Below are 24,505 nucleotides of genomic sequence, written 5' to 3'. Positions count from 1 at the left end.
ATAAAATCAAAACCTTCACTTAAAATAAATCAAACATAGGATGTTTAATTTTTGAGGATCCTATTAGAACTCTGAACACTTGAAATGTCGAATGTCGTATGGTCGACACCATAGGATCGACATTTCAAGAGTTTGAAGGTTAAACGCAATGGCGCTGTTCAGTGCAGAATGGGAGAATTTCCCTTTTCTGCACTTAAGTGCAATCTCGGAGTTGGCATATTTAAGTAGGGTGTGTGTGGGGGGTGCATGGTGCCCCCCTGCCTGCACCATTAAGGTAAGTTTTTTTTTGTTTATTATATATACGAAGTTTTAAACTTCGATCATATGTTGTCAAACATATAGGATTCAAAGTTTTGAAAGTTCGAATATATAATACAGAAGCAATTTTTGGATAGCAGAAACATTCTGACTGAAAGTAGAAATAACATTAAGAAAGAACAGTAAAACCTTGAAACAAATTGCCTTTTTTCTGAAGTACAAAGTGAGATAACAGCCAGGTCAGGTTTAACAAAACTCTTAAATCAAAATCTTCAAATACAAATTAAAGCCATAAATCTTAGTGATGTGAGAAAAAAGTAGATGTAGAATACAAGCATCAGCAAAAGTGAAAACTGAACTCACCCAAAGCTCTAGATGCAAAGAGAGTCATGGCACTCTGAAGTCTGTCAGGTCTGATTGCTTGGATCACCAATACCTTTAAATTAAAAACAAAACAAAGGCAAATTAACAAGAAAAATTGTTGACTAAAAGAAAATACAACTGCAGGCAGAACAGTAGTGCCCAAGGTAGACCTACATCTATATTCTCCACAAATGAAATCAGGTGCAGCAAATTTCAATAAGGCTGCCTTAAGAAGGTCTCATGAAGAAAATAAATACAAAAGTAGCTGTTTAGTCAGTAGCCACTGCTAAAGTACTTACAGCTTATGAAGATTCAATTCATTCATTACAAATTAAACACTTTTTAGCTTTTTTCCTCAGGTGGAACAACTTAAATCAACTGCAAAAAAGCAACACTGCCACCCTTGAATCACTCCAGACTACATGAGAATGCATTACAGCAGTTACTGTAATTAAAGTGGAACAAAACTTTTGGTTGTTAGCTTTAATTTATACTACCATAAATAATAAGTGATTCAATCTTTTATAAGAAATGTACAACAAATTACAAAAAACGCTATTTTTATTTGATAACCAAAGAATAAAAGAACTGGTGTTTAAGATCTTATCAGCCATGTCTGGGTCAGAGGTGAAACAAAACAAATAAACAATTCATGGTAAGTAAAGAAACTGGTAAATAAGTTCATACGTATGTAAAGCCATAAACAACCAACCTAACCAATACATTTAATCAAAATATGCACAGGCACTGATGCCTCAGTTAAAATTCAGAGACCTAAATGGTGATTAGAAGCAGCTATTTCAACCAGTCTTTGAGCACAGTACGCAAATGAAGTAACAATGAGATGTAAATGTGGAATATACGAAAAATCTGTGACTACTTTATGTATATTAAGAGCTCGTTTAACCTTTGTGAAATTCATAGTTACTTTTTTGATATTAATCTTAGCCATGCACATAAGGATTACAAAAAGCAAAGTTATGCCTTTTCCATCCACTCTACAATTCGCGAAGATACTTGTGCTTGCTGCTGCCAGCTTATCTGTCTCAGTTATGAGGTGGATGTCAAGTCCTGTCTTTCGGCTTTTCCCGGTTATGGGGTTGCCACAGCATACTCAAGCTAAAACTAAGCGTGTAAAAAAGATCTTGCTAGCCAAGAAGGTGAAGATAACTTTACTGATCAGGAAATTTTGGACAGGTTTAGAGTACACAAAAACGTAGAATGGGCTTGGCTGAGTTTGTATTGCCCAGAGATGGGGACTAAAAGGATGTGAGGCCTTCCTATATCCGCAGATACCAAGGAATGTATAACCTTAACTATACAATGTGAAGAGGGACCTTCCAGAGAAAAACTGGCGACATATTTGGAATTTCACAGGCTTCTGCCTCAAGGATACTTCAGTAGTTCTTTGACATACTCTTGGCACATGTGGATCTTTACTTCTATTACCCAGTGTCATCTCAGGACTGAGCTAGTACTATGTTTTCTTTCTATGGGACAGAAGAGTTTCTGGTGTGCTTGGTGTGACAGATTGCACCCATGTTGTCATTAAGGCTCCATTTGGACCATGGGGGGATTGGCACTCGAACAGGAAGTGTACCACTCTATCAGTTGCCAGGTAGTGTGTGATGCCCTGAGGAGAACCTCCAATGTGTCAGCCCAGCATCCTTGCAGTGCCCATAATTCCAATATTTAGCACACAAACTCAAGGTGCACCTGTTCTCACATGGTAGGATTCCTCATGGTCACCTAGGTGGCAAGCGCAAAGTATGTTGCTAACCCTAGTTATTTCAGTATCTATAGAGTGGTAATCACCCCCACTTTTTTGCTGTCTCCTCTGTTTTTTTGTCCAGGTGATGCAGGCTACCCACTAGAACACTGGCGAATGACTAGTCCATAGGCCCCAGAGAGCTGCCAAGGAGTGCTTCAGTACTGCCCCTTACCAGACATGAACAGTTACTGAATGGATTGTTTGGCCTGCTTAAAGCTCATTTCTGTGGCCTGGATGAGTCTGAGGGTGCCCTCTAACATGGCCCTGCTATAACATGCAAGATGTTTACCTCCTGCTGTTCTCTGCACATTGTGATTATCCTTCAGTCTTGTGTGCAACAGCCACATCCAGTTATTAATACTGTCAGTATGGTTCTCTTTATCATTACTTCCACCAGAGAAAACAGAGACAGTAGCTAGCTGGCAATAGTAGCAAGGCAACCCCTGTGGCACACTCATGCATGGTACAAAGCTGTGCAGGGCCAAGAGATACCATCTAGTCCACAGCTATAGGCCATGATATTGACTTAGTGAAATTGCAAAAAATCCACACAAATAATACTTGATGCATACAGTATTATGTATGGGCTATGCTGAGTGGTGCATTGTCATCTTACACTAGATATCAGACATTTTCTACATTTCAAGAAAAATATGCTTTCTTTCATAATTCTGTATCACCTAGCATTTCCGCAATGTTGAAATGTAAGTTATAAAAGTGCTAGTTATACTGGAAGCATTTTATTTGTGTGGGTAAAAGCAGGTGTTATGAAATATTTCAAGCTATACTGCAGTATCTAGAATGGAGTATGATGAATTTTATTTATTTTACATTTGTTTACCGGGATAGTTGTTACTGTACACCAAATACTTGGATTTGGGAAAAACTGCTTTTACTTTTTACCCTGTGGTATTGTCTCTTTAATGTTTTTTTCAGAGACAAGTAAGAACTGCAGCACTAGCTCTGTCTTGAAAGTGACTGCTGGGTAAGTACTGTTTCTCTGTTTCTGATGTATATAAAAAAAGAAGTTATGTCTTACCGTAACGTTCCATCTGTGTTGTCGATCTTCACTAATCCTTCACTGTGAGCTCTGTTCCGAACCTTGAAACCGACTCGGCCGTTTACTTCAGCTCACGCCTTCCAAACTCTCAAGTAAGGCTCTACCCATAATGCTCTTCTCTAAATGACCTCAGATCGAATTTGCCTAAAATAGTGGCAGACAGACAGTAAATAACAATAAGAGACCAGATCTGTGTCCCTAATATGAAGCAGTCTTGTGAGTAATTCAATCCACTAAGAGTCTCAGGCTGGGGGAAGGAGGGGGGAATGTCAAGGACTAGTGAAGAGCAACAACACAGATGGAACGTTATGGTTAAGACAACTTCTTTATCTGATGTTGTCAATCTTCATGTAATCCTTGACTGTGGGACAACGTCCCTAGCTATGTGAATCTTGGGAGGTTTCACAGAAGAATATTCATGAGCATTATCAAGCCGAATGATGCACGTCCCCTAGAGACCTGGTCCAGTTTGTAATGAGTGACAAAAGTATGCGGAGAAGACCATGTGCCTGCTGCACAAATGTCATCTAAAGAAGCTCTGGCATGAAGAATTGCAGAAGCTGCTACAGCTCTAGTTGAATGGGCTTTCACAGGGAGTGGTGGTAAATTCCCTTTGAATGATAGATAAAGGTGATGCAATCTCTGTGCCATTAAGCTAAGGTAAACTTGGAAACTAGGTTACCTAAGGAAAGAAAGGAAAAGGCAACAAACAGTTGGTCAGATTTTCTGATATCCTTTGTTCTGTGAAGGTAAAAACGTAACTGCCTGTGAATGTCTAATAAGTGTAGACAGTACTCTCCCTTATTGGAGAAATTAGGGAAAAAGACTGGTAGGTGCAAGGTTTGATTGATATTAGATTCTGAAACTACCTCTGGCAGCAAAGAAGGCTTAGTCCTGAGGGAAACTTGTCCTCATGAAATATTATATAGGGGGGCTTGCAGGAAAAGCTTGAATTTCCGATACTCTTCTTGCAGAAGTAATAGCTAATAAAACAAAGTTTTCTGTGTCAAAAATTTTAAGTCAAAAGTAGCTGAAGGTTCAAAAGGGGATAAAGTAAGAGACTGTAAGACTGGGGGTAAATCCCAAGGAGCAGTGGGGTCTTTAAATGGAGACCTTAACATTAGAGTCCCCTTCAAAAAGGGTTTACAACATTTATGTGACATAACTGAAGAACCATCAAAACCAATAATGGAAATTAGATATCGCAGCTAGATGGACACGAATGGTAGAAGCTGAAGAGTGAAACTGATAAAGAATATCCAGAAAATCCATTACTTTATCCACGGGAACTGTATAAGGGTCAAGGTTATTGCTAGAAGCCCATCTAGCAAATGTTTCCCATTCACTATGGTACAGTTTCCTAGCAGAAGGTTTGTGATGGGCCAAAATGATTTGTTGCATTGGTGAGGTAAAGGAAGAATGGCTGGTAATCATCGGAATTAGAGAAGCCATGCAGTGAGCTTGAGAAGTTGGAGATTTGGATAAACCGTACCTTCTGGATGAGATAACAGATCTGGAGCTGGGTCCAGAATCTAAGGTTTCTGAAGTAGATGAGGCCATATGAAGGGAAACCAAACCTGTCAATGCCAAAACTGACCTCTTGGCTTTCTATAGAATTTGGGACATCAGAGGAATTGGGGAGCCAATCGTGGAGAACAGCATCTCCAGGTGACTCCCTAACTGCTACACTTGCTGTTCAGAGGGGACGCAAATAGATCCCAGTAAGGTTAACCCGAAGTGGCAGAATATCTTCTCCGTCACCACACGATTGAGAGAGCACTCATGAGGCATTAGAATAGTTCTGCTCAGTTTGTCTGCTATTACACTGGAGCTCCCTGGGATATGCACTGCTATGAGAAAGCGGTTGGAAGCAATCTCCCATTGCCAGACTCTGAGGGCTTCTCGACAAACTGGATAAGATTTGTTCCTGCTTGTTTGATGATGTATCAGACCCCTAACATGTTATCCGTTTGAATTGCCACTGCTTTTTGTGATTTACTGTAATGCCTAAAGAAGCACAAAGATACAGGGTGTAATCTTTTGTTCATTCTAGCTGACGCCTGGTGGTAGCGGTAAGGGGCCAATTGTCGAGATAAGGAAAAACTTGAAAGCGCTGCAGTCTGAGATGAGCTGCTACCACTGCCATGCATTTGGTAAACACCCTGGGGGCTGTGGTGAGACCAAAGGGCAGTGCTCTGAACTGGAAATGACTGGCTCCCAGCCAGATGCGCACGAATCTTCTGGAGCGTTTGTCCATTTTTATATGGTAATATGCAGCCTAAAGATCTATAGAGCACATCCAATTGTCTTTTTCCAAGGAAGGAAGTACTGACTGTACCAAGACCATCTGGAATTTGGTTTGCTGAACTGCCATGTTGAACTGGCTGAGATCCAAAATGGCTCTCCAGTCCCCTGTCTTTTTTGGGCACTAAAAAGAATCTGTAGTAAAACCTGGATCCTCTTTGGTCTGGTGGGACTTCTTGAATGACTCTTTTTTTTTTTTTGAGCAGTGTTTTAATTTCTATGACTGCTGTTTCCCTGTGACTGGGTGGAATGTCTGCAAGTCTTTTTTGTGTTTTTGGATTTGACAAAAAGGGAATGATGTAACCTCTGGAAATGATCACCTGCATACATTTGTCTGATGTTATCTGTAGCCAGGCAGATTGGTGCAGGGATAATCATCCCCCGACTGCCTCCAGAGGAAGGCAATTGGGCCTCCATTCAGGAGCACTGGTAGGAGTTACCAGAGAAAGAATCTTTGGACCCCTGGTTCTCCGGGCCACGTCTGCCTCTAGGACAACGTCTTCCATTGTTACTTCCCCCTCTGTCCCGGGGAAAGTCCTTGGCACTTGAGTCCTGGAAAGGTCCTTGGGCTTTTTTGAACCATAGCCTCCCACTTCTCTGGTTCCTAGAGTAGGGCTGTTGAGGAGTGGAGAAGTGTACGCCAATGGCAGAAAGAGTCTTCACAGCTTTCTCACATCTGGCCAGTGTGTGTTTTACCTTGAACCCAAAAAGGGATGTTCCGTCAAACGGAGAGTTGATGAACAAAAACTTAAATGGCTCCATAAAGTCACACAAGCGCATCCAGGCATGTCTCCTAATGGCAATGCCTGAACCCACTGCTCATCGTCCCTTCGGCTGTGCAGGCAATTAGCTTCATGGACAAGTCAGAAATTGATTCGAGGGTGGCGAGCTGAGAGGTAACTTTATCTCATACTCCTTTGGCTACTGGTCCTGTGAGAGTATCTGACAGCTCTTTAATCAGATCTCTCTGCAGCCTGGTAAAGTGCACCATGTAGTTCAAAGTTTGATGAAGTGTAAACGCACTTCCCAAACCTATCCATAGTCCTACACTCCTTATTAGGAGGATGGACAGTAGGACTTTCCTCTGCAAGTTCCTTCTTTGTGGCTGCCGTTATCATCATGGCATCTACAGGGATACACTTAGCCCAATGCTGCTCATCCTTAGGAGTAGAAAGGATCCAGTCAGGCCTCTTGGGGATCAGCTCGATAGAGTCAGGAATCTTCTATGCCCACTGCATGATTAATTTAATGAGCTCATCAGAGGGTGGAGAGATCCAAGAGGTAGAGCGTTGGGCATGAAAAGCCTCCAGTTACACCAATTCCTCTGAGGAAGGCTGGAGGGAAGTCCAGGGACCCCTCTGTTTCAGGATTTCCAGGATGTCACCAAAGGAATCATCATCAGGGGGTGACCTGGGGGAACTTTCCCCTCATCAAAATCAGTATCCTCAGTGAAAGACTCCTCCAGGGAGTCTAAGTGCTTCCTCTTGCATTTTTCCTTCATAAGTACTTCCTGGGGGGGGGTGTTCCAAAGAAGTATCTGAGGAGGAAACCACCAAGGTGGTCTCTGTTGAGGCTTTTGTGCTCCCTGCCCCAAGGATGAGGCTGACGGTACCTCTGGGTAAGGGGATACAGATGTTTGGCCCAATAGGGATGGCAAGGACTAGGAGTCCGCAATGGACAAGGCCTTCTCCATGATCGGGAAGGCCGGCCCCCCTCCCCAGAGGGATGGGAGGCCGGAAATGAAATAGACTCCTTCAGAACCGTGGTCCACCCTGCACCAAGAAGGTGGCCCCCGAAGCAGAAGCCTGGGTCGAGCCAATAAATGGCAAAGCACCGAGGGGCATGGAAATTTCCAAAAAAAGTAAGGCGAACTCTGCACTTCAGAACCAGCAATGAAGTTTCGACCCCTGGGAGACCTCCGGTTGTGATAAACCGGAAGAGCTCAAGGCAATTCTCGGTTCCAGAGAAGAGGCTCTTACCGGAACCGAGACAGTTGGAGCTGGGCAGGTTGGTGCCAGAGGCTCTAAAGACTCAAATGGAGCTGGAGGAGGAAGATGAGATGGTGTCATAGAGTAATGGGTCCCAGTGCTGAGTTGGCTAGGTACCAAAGATGGAGGTAATCCCCTTGCCATCAAGAGCTGATCCAGCAGCCTCATGATGTCTGATTCTGAGGGTTCCCTATTACGTGATCAAAACCTTAGGTTATCGAACACCTAAAGGTCGATCACTAAATGTCCAAGTCTGAAAACTGCGAACGTCCGTTTTCACACAGGAAAATGAATCATTTGGCAGTTATGTGGATTTTGTTCTTTCTCCACTATAGAGCGATCTTGGAGTTGGTATATTTAGTGGGGAGGGGGGGGACAATGACATTGTTTCCCTATGTGGAAACATCCGTTTTCGATGTTTAGGGTTCAATATTTCGTGATTGACCTTTAGGTGTTCGATAATTTAAGGTTTCGATCACGTAATATAGACCCGATTCCGAAAGGCTCTTAGTCGATTGAATGAACGCTGCCAAAGGAGACCTAGGCAGTCTCGGTTCCATGAATGGGCTAGGTGGTCAGTCTGCAAATGGATCAACAGATGGAGAATACCTTGTCCTTGGTATTGATATTAATGTAGTCTGTGTTGGTACCGAGGTGTAGGTATCTTATCAGAAGAAACAGTTGTTGCCGAATCAGTCTTTCCTATTGATACCAAGGAAACTGTCGACATTGTAGGCTGTTTGGATAACTTTTCAAGCTGTTCCAAGGAACTGCTCAGTACTGACTGATAGCAATTTTTAGGTTTAGAAGAGGAAGATGACAAGCTGGCTTCAGTCTTCGGACTAGACATGGCCTCGTCAAAGTCCCCTTTCAACAAACCTTTCAAAATCAGCTTGTTTCTCTGCTCAGTTAAAGTCCTGGCAGAGAAACCATATCAGATGGTGCAATCCTCCTGCAGGCGGGCAGTGCCTAAATAATACAAACAGCAGACATGCCCATCTGAGTTGGGCATCTTCCTGCCACACTTTTGGCACCTCTTAAAGCCAGAGGTGCCATCTGAAGATTTGTCAGTCATGCCAGAAAGAACTAGGCCTAGTGCTGATGAAAGTTACACACACAAACACACACACACACACTCTCTCTCTCACAAAAGGAAAAAGGGGGAAAGGATTTTTTTTTAATACAAAGAGGAAAGAAAGGAACCAACTATGGTAGCCAGAAATACCTAAACAGGTAAAAGATAGTGCCAGCAATGGTACGTAAAAGAAATATCTACTCAAAGGTAGAGGAAAAAGGAAAAAGATCACTCATGCACACAGAAAAAGAAGAGGAGTGGGTAGAAAGAATAAAAGTACTTAGGGAGAGAAAAAATAGGTATACAAGACAGAAAAGTAGAGAAATCAGGAGGAAAAACTTACTGTAAATAACTGCCAAAGTTTGAGAGAGATTGGACTCATCTAACACATGAAGAAGCAAATGAGATCTGAGGTAATTTAAAGAGGAGCATTATGGGTAGGGCCTAAATCGAGAGTTTGGAAGGTGCAAGCTGAAGTAAATGGCTGTGTCGGTTCCAAGGCTCGGAACTAAGCCCCACAGTCAAGGATTACGTGAAGACTGACAACATCAGATTGTTAAGTTATACTTGGAAGGTGTTGTACACAATTGTCCCCTGAGGACTGTGAAGGTGATGGGTACCATATACTGAGCGCAAGTACTAGGATGTAAGCCTGACGCTAAGTTGCTCCACTGATGGGAACTTCTGAATGTAGAAAACTTCATGACATTGATCTATATGTGCTGTGGGATGTAGACTTTGCCTGACAAGTTATATCATGCTTTGTGGAACTCTGACAATTTATTTATTTGTCATTTGTTAACTGGGTTGGTCTGGCTGGGCAGATACCCTTTTTCAGCACAGACCCAAGGAGAAAAGCTACAATACAGAAAACAAACTTTTTTTACAATCAATTAAGTATTTAGGCATACAATCATGAAGAGAATACATATAACATAAATAGATTAAATTTTATACAATGTTTGAAGAGAAAGAAAATTTAACATAGATATAGACTCTTATGTGCCATACCATCACATATATTTCATAATCATTATTTGAATGGGAAATTGCAAACTAAACATAAGAGTAGTGAGGCATACAGTGTCAGAAAGAAAGGTCCTGGCACAAAACAAAAGAAAAGGAGGGGTGTGGAATGTAAGAGGAGGGAGAGATAGGAAGTGGAAGTATAAAGTGAAGATAGGAGTATAGTGGGAGGGAAAGGTGAAAGACCAGGAAAAAGAGAAATAAGATACAAGTAGGAATAGACATCTGTAATAGGGGTAGAAAAGAGGGGAAGTGTGAGGCAGAGTTCAAGTTGGATCTTTACAGGGGCAGGTCCAGGAGTTAAGCAGATATTCCTTTATACCGAGTTTAAAGTTGCAAGAGTCTTGGATAGTTCTGGTATGGAGAAGAAGTTGGTTCCAAGAGGAGGTAACTGAGTGGCTATATAGCATTTTTCCTAAGGATTTACTTGGTTTGATGATTTGAAGAAGGTGTTGGTCGGAGCTATGAAGTTCCCGGTTGGGGACATAAGGAGACATGAGAGTTGCTAAAGATGGACAGGCTGCAGGTTGATGGAGGATAGTATGTGTCAGAAGGAGCCGATTATGGAGTTCTAAAAAGTTGAGTTTTTGTACAGAGAGGCAGTGATGTGAGCAATAGGGGAGATTAGTAGTAAATCTAGCAATTTTGTTGTATGTAAGTTCGAGTTTGGTTGACAAATTGTTTTGGAGGTAAGTGAAGATTGGGGCAGCGTATAGATGGGTAGGTAGTTGGTAGGCTTGAGCTAGGGACAATTTGGATTCTTCTGTTAAGAATTTTTTTATTTATGTATAGCAGTCCTAGTTTTTGGTATGTTTTCTTGATGCATTTACTGATGTGGATGTCAAATTTAAGTTCATCATCTATATAAACCCCGAGAAGTTTAGTGTGAGAGTCAACCTTAATAGTAGTGTTACTTAGAGAAGAGACCGAGAAGGAGGCTTTGAGGTGCTGGAGGGATTTAGGGAGGAAGAGAAATAGTTTTGTTTTATTTGGGTTAAGTAGGAGTTGGTTAGTTGTGAGACATCTTTTAACTGAGTGGAGGTGTCTTGAGTGAGGGAGAGTAGGTGGGGTAGACTGTCAAAGGTCGTGATGATGGTGGAGTCGTTGGCGTATTGTATGAGTGTGGAGTGAGGACAGGATTGGTAGAGATTATCTGTAAAGATGTTAAATAACAGTGGGCCCAGGATGGAGCCTTGGGGCACACCAGTTTGAACAGGGAGGAAATGTGAAGTCGCACAGAGCCATTTGTCCACTTGATCTCTATTTGATAGGTATGAAGAGAACCAGGAGAGAATAGCGGTAGATAGATTAAAGGAAGAACATTTGTATAGAAGGAGGTTGTGGGACACAGTGTCAAATGCTTTAGAGAGGTCAATGAAGAGGCATGACACTAGTTTCTTATTATTAAGAGATGTAGCGATAGTGAGTGAAGGATAATAACGCTGTAGTTGTGCTATGATGTGGATGGAAACCATGTTGTGTTGGAGTGAGAAGATTTTCCTGAATGAAATACGAGATAAGGTGCTTGTGTACACACTTTTCTAGAATCTTAGAAAGAGGGGATACAATATCAATAGGCCTGAAATTGGAGGGGTCAGAGCAGTTACCTCCTTTATGTATAATATAGGATTTTTTCCAGATATTAGGGACAAAATTTTCCTGAACTGATCTACTGATACGTATGGAGACTGGATAGGCAACAGAGGAGGCTGCAAGTATGAGCTATAGAGGAGGCAGGTCATCAGCAGAGGGGTTGTAGGGTTTTAGTTTATAGAGTACAGATCTGATAATGGATGAGGGCACAGGCTTGACTGAGAAAGGAGTTTTGTGGGAGGGGGGAGACGGGTGTTAAGGCAGGTATCCTTGTTTGGTTTAATTAGGGTTTGTACGGAGTCTATGAAGAAGCAGTTCAGAAGAGTTTCGAGTGGAGAGCTATTAGGGGATGGGTTAGGAGGAGATGGATTCCCTAGGTGCAAGAGTTTGCTGATGGTACTCCAGAATTTTTGGGGGTTAGAGTAGGGGCTTCTTTGTGGGTCAAGATAAAAGGATTTTTCGTCAAGGGTGACTTTTTTTGCAGTGTTTCATAGGCCCCCATAGTTTTGGAGACTACAGGGGGTTTTGAATTTATTCCAGATTTTCCATGCACTGTTTCTCTTCTGCATGAGGGAGAGAGAGTTTCTTTGCTTATCCAGCGAACATAGTTGGATTTAACTTGAATCCTTCTGATAGGGGCCAGGGAGTGGAGAGTGTTAAGGAAGGTACTGTTGAACTGAAGAACAGCTTCTTCAAGGGGGAGGTTGAATAGAAAAGACCAATTTACAGAAGAAAGAGTTTGGTTAAATATATCAGAGTTAAAGTTAGATAGATTTTGACAATCCTTATATTTGTGAGATTTAGGAGGTTGAGACAGGTGACTCTGGATGGAGGTAGGGTGATGATCACTGAGAGCGTCAGGGAGAGTGGAGGTGTTATGACAGTGGTTGGGGTGAGAGGTAAGTATCCAGTCAAGAGAGGAGCTAGTATTAGATTGCTGATTAGAATGAATAAGGGAGGTGATGAATTGGGAGAAGCCATGTAGTTAATGGTAGCGTTGGGTAGTTAGAGGTCAGAGTATATAATGGTTTCGTAGGAGACGGTTTCAGGGATCCAAGAAAGAAAGTGTATTTAAGTTACAGTTGACAATGGGAATGTCAGCAGGGTGAAAGCTGGGGGGGGGTATGATAGGGGATGGACTAAGAAGTGTTCTGAGAAAAGTATAGGTACCCCTACACCTCTTTTAATGGTTTGTCTTGGCGGAATATATTGTAGCCAGGAGGTAGGATTTCTTTGTTTGGTATGTTGTGCTTAAGACATGTTTTAGAGATGCAGAGGATATCCAGTATGTGTAGAGTTATCCAGGAGTGTAATTCAGGGTCTTTGTTTAGGGGTACTGTGAATATGGAGTGCAAAGATTTTGAGGTGCCTGGTAGATGAGGGAGGAGAAGTGGGTAGAGGAAGAGGATAGAGGAGTAACTGGAGGAGAGGAGTTAGTGAAAGGACCAGGGCTGGGATGTATATCGCCTGCAAGAAGAAGGGTAAGTACAGAGGTAGAGAGTGTAGATCTAAGAGGGATATGTTCAAAGGATTTTATTTTAGGTTTTGGGAAGCTGTTGTGAACAGGAGGGAGTTTATGTTTGAAGAGAAATGTAAAGTGGTGTGAGAAAAGGGAGGGTGCTATTAGAAAGAGTAGGGTTTAGGTTGTAGTGTTTGTGAAAGTGGAAGGGTGGGACTGGGATAAAAGTAGGGTGGGGGACTATGGTAGGATGTGGACAGTGTGAGGACAGAAAGGAGAGTTATAGAAAGGAGTCGATACAGCATTGTTTTCAGTATAAGCAGGGGAAATAAAGAGACTGAAAATGGGTGTGGTAGAGTGCATAGGGTGAGGTGTAATGTTAACTAAAGAAGAAGAAGCTGAGTTGTTAGAGTAAAATGTTTGAGGGAGGAGGGGTGGAGAATAGAAAGAGGTAATTTTTGGGGGGAGGAGTTGGAGGAATGAGAAAGAGGATGTGATAGGATGGAATGTAGTAGGTGGGGAGGAGGAAGGGGAGGGTTCAAAAGTGCTTAGGTATAAATGTAACTGAAGTGGGGGTGGGTGAGATTGGGGGTAGAGTAGGGGAGCTTAGCAAGCCTGAGTGTTAGCGAGGGTGAATGGAGTGGAGCTCTCCCAAGGCCGCAAGGGTTGAGCAAAAAACAATCAGCGAGAAAGTGTCCGAGAAACAGCAGATAAGACCTAGTTTGAAGGGGAGAGAATGTTAAGTCCTATGACAGATTGAGAGTAGCACAGGCTCTGTTGGTAGCCTTAAGGACAGGTTGTTTCATGTGGCAAGTATGAAAGAGAATGAAAGCAGCATGCCAGTTTGTACGAAGGAGGTAAAAGGTTAGCTCTTACAAGCAGGCAGTCATGTGAACAGTAAAACAGATCACGGCAGGAGGCCAGAAAGAAAGAAGGAAAACAAAAAACTAAAGTGTACGGGGAGGGTTAATAAGATAGCTACTGGAGGTGACAACAATGGACTACAAGACCAATATTCTGTTTAAAAGCTAGCACCCACATAACACAGATACACGTGATGAGTATTAAAAAGAAAAACGAGACCAAGAGATCAAACAGATCATATGCATCAATGATTAGGTTGCTGGCAGACAATAGGTAATAGCGTGCTGTTTGTGGACCATTTGCTACCGAGGCTACTTCATCACCACTAGTAACTTACAGGGATTAAAGCTAGACATAGCCTGGCTAACTACTGGTAAGATAGATTCTATCCACAAAACACTATAAGGGACGCATCCTGACTGGGCACAAAGCCTTATACTTTAATGCACAATGGTCTGCAGGTATTATTAGTGACCACTCAATAAGGAAATATGTCTAGTGGCAGTTACCAGGCCTATACAATTAGTTATACTGCAATAATTACTGAGCTAAATCTCGGAAAGGAAAATGCAGATATGTACTTATGCAATGCACAAGTAAAGAGTTGCCTGTCCCTTTTAACCATTAAACAGTAATGGAAAATGCAGTCATATTACAGGTAAAACAATAAAAAACAAAACATCACTCTACAGATTCTGGCTGAAGAATAAAAAATGGTACAATGTGTAGGAACTATGATATGTACTTATGAACGTACTGACCTTATTTAATTATAACAGAAGATTAGCTGATGAGATGAGAAATGCTAGCATATCTCTGTACCACCAGAATCCAGAGGAGAAGAGAGTAGATGGGAAATGGTGCTAACTGCGCCAGGTAGAAACAATTAAAATGCTGCAAGGCATCATGGGAGGGGAGAGAAGGAAATACAATGTTAGGGTTGGAGAGGAGTAAAATACAGCTTTTCCCGTACCCAAGGTTGCGAGGGTTGAGCAAAAAACAATCAGCGAGAAAGTGTCTGAGAAACAGCGGATAAGACCTAGTTTGAAGGGGAGAGAATGCAAGTCCTAAGACAGATTGTGAGTAGCACAGGCTCTGTTGGTAGCCTTAAGGACAGGTTGTTTCATGTGGAGAGTATGAAAGAGAATGAAAGCAGCATGCCAGTTTGTAGGAAGGAGGTAAAAGATTAGTTCTTACAAGCAGGCAGTAATGTGAACAGTAAAATAGATCGTGGCAGGAGGTTAGAAAGAAAGGAAAACAAAAAATTGAAGTGTACGGCAGAGGGTTAATAAGATAGCTACTGGAGGTGAGCTGTAAGCCTAGACAAGCAGCTAGTATAGATACAGCAAAAACATCTAGCATGAATAAGAGAAAAGAAAGGGGGGGGCTGGATCTGGTTTTAAAAAGATGGTAGCTGGGATTAACAATATTTTAAGCTCAACACAGTATGTTATACATCAGACAGGTATCAAGCCTACTCATCCACCATGCATGTGGACAGTTCCTTGGCCATGTCCAGCTGTGTTCCCAATATGTGTCCCATAAGTCTTTATAAGTGGGTAAAAGGAGGTAGACATGGATGCTGTGTGTGCAACCAATCATGTGCATAAGAATCATTATGGCAATGTCCCTAGCCCACATACCACTACCATGTACTGGTGAAATTTCTCATGTATACCCTGCAAAATTCTAATCTCTAATTGTCTCTCAAAGGCAACAGCATGGGCTTGAAATAAGTCAGGCTATGCCCAAAGAGAAAGTGCTGAGCTGTAATGTCATTTCCTCATTATCATGAGTGCATGTATCACTGCCTGCAGAGTTATCCACCCTGCTGTGGTGTAGGGGGCCCTGCCAGTATGGTTTGTGAATGTGTGCCACTGCCTTAGGTTGTGTCATGAGTATGAGAGTTACGACATCAACTTTACCAACAATCATTCTGCTACATTTTCATTTCTCAACTAGAATACAGCATTCCCTTAATACCATATGTCTCAAAATGAAATCACACACTCATTTAAACGGTCACTAATAAAATAAGGCAGGTTTATCACATATTCAACAAAAGAACACTAATTCAAAACACTACAAAAAGCAAAAGGTCTTCCTGTCAAACAAAGAGCAGAACTCCTCCTTAGATCACAACCTTTCAGTCTACTACAAAACCATACTTTCTCTCCATCAGCTTTCACATTAATATGAGACTCCCCAGTCTAGCACCTCAGCAATCTTGACCATTCTGCACTGTCAAACTAAAAAAATTACCTCAAAGCACATAACCAAATAAAGCCACAAACTCTAACTTACTGACATTTTCCCTTCCCCCCCTGCTTTAATCCGAGCATACTTAAATTCTTGTCATTCTAACGCAATGCTAAAGTACTTTACATTCTAGGTCTGTAATATAAACAAACTTATCCATCTGTATAACCCTCTATTAACTTATTTTATTTTACATTTGTTGACCAGGCTAGTCTAACTGGATACATGTCCATTTTCAGTAGAGGCACAGGGAGATAAGCTCCAAGATCACAATTCAAAGAAGATTGCAGGTAAATACAATTTAGCAAATAATAAAAGGTAATTCCACAAGTAAATCATAAACCACTCACATACATATAACAAATAATAAGAAAGAAATCACTACAAACAAAGGTAGTATCTACAAGAATAAACTTCTCTTTGTTATTCAGGAAACTGGATATAGTAGAGAGAGGTAGAGGGTAAGCAGCAGCTAGTAATAAAAGGAAGAAGTTAGTCTGGGTTAATACAGGGGCATAGCCAGTGTGTTCTAAGATATAATTTCAGTTTAGATTTGAAAAGTGATATTGAGGATAGTGATACAAGTTCACTGGGGAGTAGGTTGCAGTTGTGCCCGACAATATTGGAGAACAGAGTCTCTCCAGCCAGGTTGTTGGATTTACATCTTGTAACAAGTAGTTTATTTGAAGAGCGTAAGGTGTTAAGCTTTTTTAGGGGGTGATGAGGGTTGAAAGTATTGGAGTATTAGTAGGTTGGTAAAGGGTCTTGTGGGTAATGGTAAGGATGTGAAATTTTAGTTGATTATTTAACTCAAGCCATCCTAGCTGCTTTAGATTATAACAGTGGTGGGTTCAGTGGCAAATCTGGCAATGTTGTTGTAGGAGTTTTCAAGTTTGCTGAGGTTATTTTTAGACAGCTTAGTATATATTGGCGAGGCATAGAGGAGTGTAGACATTAGATGGGTATGGGCAATAGTTATGCTGGCTGCTGGAGTAAGGAATGGTTTGATCCTATATAGGGAGCCCAGTTTTCTATTTACAGTTTTTATTGTGTGTTAATATGAGTGTCAAAGTTAAGATTGCTGGCAATTGTTATTTCAAGGAGTTTGGTAGTTGGATCGGGAGATATGAGTGTACCATTGTCAGATGTGACAGTGAAATCTACTGTGGAGGACTTCCGGGTAGGAGTGAAGATCAAGAGTTTTGTTTTTTTGGGGTTCAAAGGGAGGCAGCGCTGAGTAAATCATTGTTCTACTGAATTAAATACATTTTGGGTTAGGGACTGTAGCTCAGATGGCGAGGAGGCTGAGCATATTAGTGTGCAATCGTCTGCATATTGAATACAAGTAGCTAGGGGAATTATTGAGCGAAGATCGTTAATAAAAATTGAGAACAACAAAGGTCTTAATATGGATCCTTGGGGGACACCAAGGGTAATGGGGAGGTGGATAGATAGATTATTATCCAATAGCACAGCCTGCTGACTATTGTCCAAGTAAGAATGGAACCATTTTATAGCCAGTGCATCTAGTGAAAGGGATTTCAGGATATTTAAAAGTATCTGATGGTTGACCATATCGAATGCTTTTGAAAGGTCAATAAAGAGTGCAGAGGAAAGCATACTGTTGTTATGTTTTTTAGAGGGTAGTGGTAGTACTGTGGAATGGCCTAAATCCGTGTTGACATTTAGAAAGCAAGTTATTTTGGATAAGGTGGTCTAGGTGTTGTCTATGGATGCATTTTTCCATTATTTTTGCCAGAGGAGAAAGTAAGGCTATGGGGCGATAGTTTGACAATTCGTTGGAGTTACCACCTTTATGTAGGGGAATAATTTGAGAGATTTTCCAGATAGTTGGGATGTTGCCTTAGATTATGGTTCTATTAATCAGGATGGAAATGAGATAGGCTATGAATTTGGCTACTATTTGCAGATATTCAGCAAGTAGCTGGTCAGCTGAGGGGGTAGTTAGTTTAAGTTTTTGGATAAGGGCAAGAATGCGTGATGTTGGGACTGGTTGCAAGTGAAATGGAGGGAGTGGGCTAGTACTTGAGGTTAGCAAAGTTAAGCTGTCAGGTGATAACTGAATGGCAAGAGTTTGAATGGCTTCTGTGAAAAAGGTATTGAAGGTATTGGCAGTTTGCTTGGGATTCCCATGGTCAGTGCCCTGTGGGGTTGGTGTAATGCAATGAGCTGGGTGAAGAAGTTTAATGCTTGCCCAAATTTTTTGTGGTTTATTTTGGTGGGTTTTCTGGAGTTCTAAGTAAAAGTTTCTTTTATCTGAGAGTACAGCTTTCTTTGTGTTATTTCTCAGCTGTCTAAATTTCTGCTGATCTATGGGGGGTTTTTTTGTAGTTCGCCATTTGGCCAAGCATTTATTTCTAAGTAGGATTTTGTGCTTGGTTTCTTTTGTAAGCCATGGGGCTGGTTTAGTCCTAATTTTGACAGAGCGGGTTGGTGCATGGTGGTCTAGAATGGCTGGGAATTTAGAAATGAAGTAATCTGCAGCTTCCTCTTGTGGGAGGTATTTTAAGGGTGACCAATCACATGCCCCAAGTTCACTTTGGGAGCCATCTGGGTTAAAGTTTTTATTGGTCCGAGTTGTTCTCAGTGTGGGTGGGAAGGGTATATTGACATTATGCCTGATGATACAGGTAAGTAAGTGGTCACTTACATCATCAGGGAGGGTCCCTACATCACAAGGTTGGTGATGGTTATTTGTAAGAATCCAATCTAAGATAGTTTCTTTTTTATTGAGTTTATTTATCCTGGTTGGGGAGGTAATGGTTTGAGAAAAAACATGTAGGTAAATATGGGTAGTAGGGTGTTCATAGCCAGTTAAGGATATTTTCCAGGGTGTTGGTGTTATTACCTGGCAGCAGACAGATACAGATGATACAGATGCATTTATGAGTATTAAGCTGTAATTTAGCAGTAAGGATTTCGGCATTATTATCCTGAGGTGGTTTGTAGTCAGAAGCAGTAACTTGAAACCCTGCTTTGTATAGAATAGCTACCCCCTCCCTTCTTGGCTATATGGTCTTGCCTTAAGATATTGTATCTGGGTGGCATGACTACATTGTCTTGAGTTACAGGTTTTAACCAGATTTCTGTCAGGCATAGGATGTCAAATGAGTGAACATCCAAGAGGGCATGGAGTTGAGCAACTTTATTATTTATGCTTTGTATATTGTGATGTGCTATTAAGAGTGAGTTGCCAGGTTTGCTGGGGGTTAGTTTACTAGAGGGCTTAGTGCTCTGGGCTTGGGTAGTAAAAGTATTCCTTGGGCCTGGGCTTGGATGAATGTCTCCATCTATTAATAAGTGGACATCTGATAGAGATTTAGGATTTTGGGATATACAGTGTTGGTTTAGAGACTTCCTAGTTTTTAGATAGTGTATGTAGATACTTAATGTGGGCTAGTCTATGATACTTTGCTAGTAGGTAGCATGGAATAGATGTTATGTTTATGTGGTTTAGGGAGACAACAAGAGATGGTATGGCTGTTTGCTTTGAGAGATAGTGCAATTGTGGACATAATGGTTTTTCATAGGAGGTTAGAAGGTAGGCTATAGTTAGAGAAGTTAGAAGTATTTTAAAGAGAATCAGCTTTAAATATCCTGAGGTAGGTAGTTTAGTCATTGGGAGAATTTAGTTGTACGGTACAAAGTAGGAGGTAAGGACAGTTATGTGGAAGGTAGGAGTTTTGGAGGGAGAGGAAGGGATTGGTTAGAGAAGGTGGGGATAGGTTAGGGCCTTGTGGAGTATTTTCTAAACTGGTGCAAAGGTAAAGGGGTGTAGTAACCTTGTGATTGGTTGAGAGGGGAATAGGGTGCGGTTATGTAGTATAAGGCTATGTGTATTGGGGGAGGGTGAGAATAGGGGGCAGGGTAGGGGAGCAGAGTGAGCCCGCAGGGCGAACGGAGCGGTTAAAAACAAGTAGAGGAGCAGCTTCAGGAAGAACAATCAGTAAAATGCAGAATACTGAAGGTAAGTTGAGTGTGGGTAAGTACAGAGATAAGTAATTCAGTGGCAGAGAATATCAGGATAGCTGGGTGTAGGCAGCAAGAGTAAAAGGATAAAGCAGGATATCATTAAGAGCTAGTATAAGACATCAGAGACGTAATGTAGAAACACTAAGAAAGTGGGATAAGTAAGTCAGGTAGGACCGGATAAGGGTGCCACCTAGTGGTCAGAAATAATATTACAATGTTAGGTTCTAAAGGGAGTTAGCTGGTCTAGGACTAAAGAAAGAGGTATTTACAGCTAAAAGGAGGCTAGAGTAAGGGAATAGGAAGGTATGCCGGTTACAGGACTGAAAGGGGGTATGGCTGCTGGCTGTCCTGGCGTGCATTAAACCCCAGAAGCAAAAGTTACAAATATAGATTCTACTGCTAATTTATGGGACAACACATACTTTCTTTCTTCCTTTCGTGAAAGGATACAGGGAATAGAAGACAGTGTGAAGAGACCTCAGGAATTATGGAAAGGGTCCTTTGTCACCAGGCAGGCAGATTCTTATTTACCACTGCAGGATCAGCAGTTTGGAGAGCAGGGTATTTTTGAGAGAGAGAGACAAAATGTGGTGGAGAGAAAAACAATTAGTCTTTAGTGAACTGGATATCGCAGTGTATCTTTAAACAGATACGAAAAGCAGATAAACATTTCCTCAATAATGCTAAAGTCAATTAAAAGCTGGTATCTTTAAACAGATAAGAAAAGCAGATACACATTCCCTCAGCAATGCTAGAGGCTATTAAAAGCATGTAGGTCCTTAGACTCTGTAGGTAAATATCTGTGTATAGTTAATGCCTTGCATTAAAGGCTCAAGAAGAATAAACACCACATGTAAACATTAAGCTAGTTAAAAGATATACTAATTTGCAAATAACTGTATGTACCAACGAAATGCATGTTTTATACATTTATATACACTATACAACATGCACTGCATTGTTACATACAGTTATATACAAATTAGTATATAACTGCATAGAAGAATGCAATGCATGTTTTATAAACTTGCGTTCCTGTCTTTATAACGCTACAGAAATTGTATATAATTCCTGTATATTCTCAACAGCTATATATATATATATATATATATATATATATATATATATATATATATATATATATATATATCTTGCAATATACCTCAGTGATTTTCAAACTTAAATGCCTTCCCAGGCTGAGAGGACTGAAGCTGATCATTTGTGATCAGTGTTCTACCCTGGTTAACAAATTTAAATAAATCACTGATGTGCCAAGATACAGAATGTGGTTGCTGTTCACCCTGTGAAGAGATATGTCAAGACTTTTATTTATTTACTGAGTGACTGACTGACATTTGATTACTCGGAAAGTATGACTGGGTAAAAGCCCATTTTCAGCGGAGGCCCAGGAAGAAAAGCTCCAAATTATTACAAAAAAAATTTAAGAACAGTATTTTTACAATCTTTAATAATAAAACAAAAACACCTGCAGTTTAGTTATAACAAATTAGACAGAATATAAAAACAATGATTAAGAATCAATACAAGTGATATGACAATCATTTAATATCTAAATACATTTTAGACAGTTTAAGAGAAATTAAAGAGTCAGCCTAAAACAAACAGGAACTGCAATATGAAGTGAGAGAAAAACAGGCTTATTGTATATTTAGTGAGAAAATCAGGGAAGAAAATTTGACAGAAGTAAGTGAAGAAGGGAGAGTAAAGAAGTATAAGGAATGAAAAGGTATTTGTTCACATTTAAGGATCTAGCTTATACTGGTTTTGAGCAAGATGAGAGACAGATTTTAGCTGGAAAGACTTTTAGAGTGGTTTGAAAGATGTGAGGGGGGGGGGGGTAGTGACCTGATGGATATGGGTAAGGAGTTCCAGGCCTTAGCAATCTTGTACGAATACAGACAATGCCCGGTAGATGACAGGTTTGTAGACAGACAGGAGTTTTTGGTCACTGGATCGCAGTGACTGAATGGGAACATAGTTATATTGAATGGCTTTTAGTGATGGATAGGTAGATGGATGCTAGATAGTTTTACAGGTGGGAAGAATCTGTGTATATATTAGTAGATGAGGCAGTTCTAACTAATTTAGGCTTTTTAGTAATACACAGTGGGGCATTCGAAAAGGGATATTTGCTGCAAATATAGGACCTTTGTTATAGCATTGTTTAAATTTTAATTTTTAAGAAAACTGGAGGTTAGTGAGGATGGCAGCACCATAGAGAAAGGACAGTTGTGTACACTTACCATAAATGTAGATGTTCAAGTGTATTCACTGTTGCAGTCATCACACTTGGGTTATCTGCCTGCAGGTAGCCCTCAATCGGCCCGAATACCACAGTCTTAGGATTTCTGCGTCGGATGCTGTTGCTTCTTCCATGACGTAATGTCGTCAGGGGTATAAATCAGGCAGCCAATGCCATTACATCAGTTTTTCTTGCCCCAAATGTCAGGAGCCCCCAAAATAGGAAGTTGTATATGATGGGGAACACCACCAATAAAAATTAAATACTAATGTCATTAGGAATGGCCACAGAGAGAAGAGATAGAAAGACAGAGAAAACCAAGGGGCTGGAGGGAGGGAAACCAGGACTGCAACAGTGAATACACTTGAACATCTACATTTATGGTAAGTGTACACAACTGTACTATGTCCTTCGTGTTTCACTGCTGTAGTCATCACACTTGGGTTGATTCCCAAACCTGAGGAAGGGTGGAGGCAGTCAAGAAGTGTTAGGGTTGGCTAGTAGGCCTTTCAAGACTGCTGTAACAAATCCAACTCTGGATTTAGAAAAGATTGGTAAATGGTAATGTTTGGTGAAGGTGTGTACAGAACTCCAGGTTGCTGCTTCCAGAATGTCCCTGGTAGGGACTCCCTTGAGAAATGCAGTACAGGTGTAAGTAGCCCTAGTGGAATCTGGTCTGATCCCCTGTGGGGTAGGTTTTCCATGGTGCTTGTAGCAGAAATGGACACAGTGTGGTATCTATTTGGAAATAGTTTGCTTTGAAATGGCCTTACCCTCTGCCCCTATAGCAAAGCTGACTAGCAGCTGGTCAGATTTTCTGAAAGGTTTAGTCCTGTCAAGGTAGAACCTGAGCTGTCTGTGCATGTCCAAGGAGTGCAGGATCCTTTCCCCTTTATATTAAGGGTTAGGGAAGAAGGTTGGCAAATGGATGGATTGGTTTAGAGCTACACTGGCACCACCTTAGGCATAAAGGATGGGTTAGTTAGTCCTGAGGTGAAACCCTGTTAGCATAGAAAATAATGAAGGGACCCACAGCCATTACTGCCTTTAACTCAGACACTCTTCTAGCTGAAGGTAAGGCTAAAAGCAAGGCTGTTTTCCAAGAGGAATTTTAACTCTGCTGAAGCTGCAGGTTCAAAAGGGGGAAGCGTGAGCTTTTCCAGTACAAAGCTAAGGTCCCAGGCAGGGATAGGTGCTCTCCTAGAGGGCCTTAAGTTGTTAGCCCCTCTGTTTGATGAGAGGGTGAGACAATAGAGGTGGCTCAGTATTATAATGAGCTGAGATGGCAGAGGCATGAATCTTAATGGAGGAGAAGGATAGGCCTCTGTGGAGTAGCTCTGCTAGGTAATCCAGGATTAGAGGTAAGGAGGGCACTGCTGTGTCCTTCCCTTGAGACTGATTCTAAGAACAATATATTTTCCACTTTTCAGCATAGGATTTCCTAGTACTAGGCCTTCTGGCTTCAAGAATGACATCCAGTACCTGTTTGCTGACGGTTGCTGGTGGAGGGGTAGGTGCTCTCTAGGGGGCCTTAAGTTGTTAACCCCTCTCAGGAACTGTTTGATAAGAGGTTGAGAAAATAAAGGTGGCTCAGTATTACAATGAGCTGAGATGGCAGAGGCATGAATCTTAATGGAGGAGAAGGACAGGCCTCTGTGGAGTAGCTCTGCTAGGTAATCCAGGATTAGAGGTAAGGAGGGCACTGCTGTGTCCTTCCCTTGAGACTGATTCCAAGAACAATATATTTTCCATTTTTCAGCATAGGATTTCCTAGTACTAGGCCTTCTGGCTTCAAGAATGACGTCCAGTACCTGTTTGCTAAGGGTTGCTGGTGGAGTATTCAAGGGATAAGCCAGGCTGCAAGGTTTAGGGATTGCAACTGTGGATGCAGAATCTGTCCCTCCTGCTGTGACAGCAGGGTAGCAGTCAGGTGAAGGTGCCAGGGTGGCACTGTTGTCAGACTGCGCAAGAATGGGTACTAGTGCTGGCGTGGCCAGTCTGGGGCAATAAGAATTGCCCTTGGCCTGTCCTGTTTTATCTTGAGTAGTACTTTTGAGAGGAAGGGCAGAGGGGGAAAGGCATAAATTGAGAGGTTTTCCCATTGAAAGGATAAGGCATCCACCTTTCAGTCATTGCTGTAAGGGTTCCTGGTGCAGAATTTGCTCAACTGGTGGTTCTCGGTGGAGGCAAATAGGTCCACCTCGGTGTCCCCCACCTCTGGATCAGAAG

The 24,505-nt window shown here is 41.5% G+C and overlaps 1 protein-coding gene across 2 annotated transcripts in view; it reads right to left on the bottom strand.

Moving 5' to 3' along the window:
• The window catches only part of DYNC2H1 (dynein cytoplasmic 2 heavy chain 1), a 6,555,988-nt gene that overhangs the window by 1,136,989 nt on the left and 5,394,494 nt on the right, over window positions 1–24,505 (bottom strand). For both annotated transcript variants that reach the window (XM_044072582.1, XM_044072581.1), the window contains one exon: window positions 622–694. In XM_044072582.1, coding sequence (XP_043928517.1) covers window positions 622–694 — 73 coding nt within the window. The remainder of the gene's footprint in view (window positions 1–621; window positions 695–24,505) is intronic.

Source organism: Protopterus annectens, chromosome 5.part0 (genome assembly GCF_019279795.1).
Source record: "Protopterus annectens isolate FY-2018-M chromosome 5.part0, PAN1.0, whole genome shotgun sequence".
In the NCBI taxonomy this organism is placed as follows: Eukaryota; Metazoa; Chordata; order Ceratodontiformes; family Protopteridae; genus Protopterus; species Protopterus annectens.
Note: the sequence above shows the minus strand (reverse complement) of the source record. Positions and strands in the feature narration are given on the sequence as shown.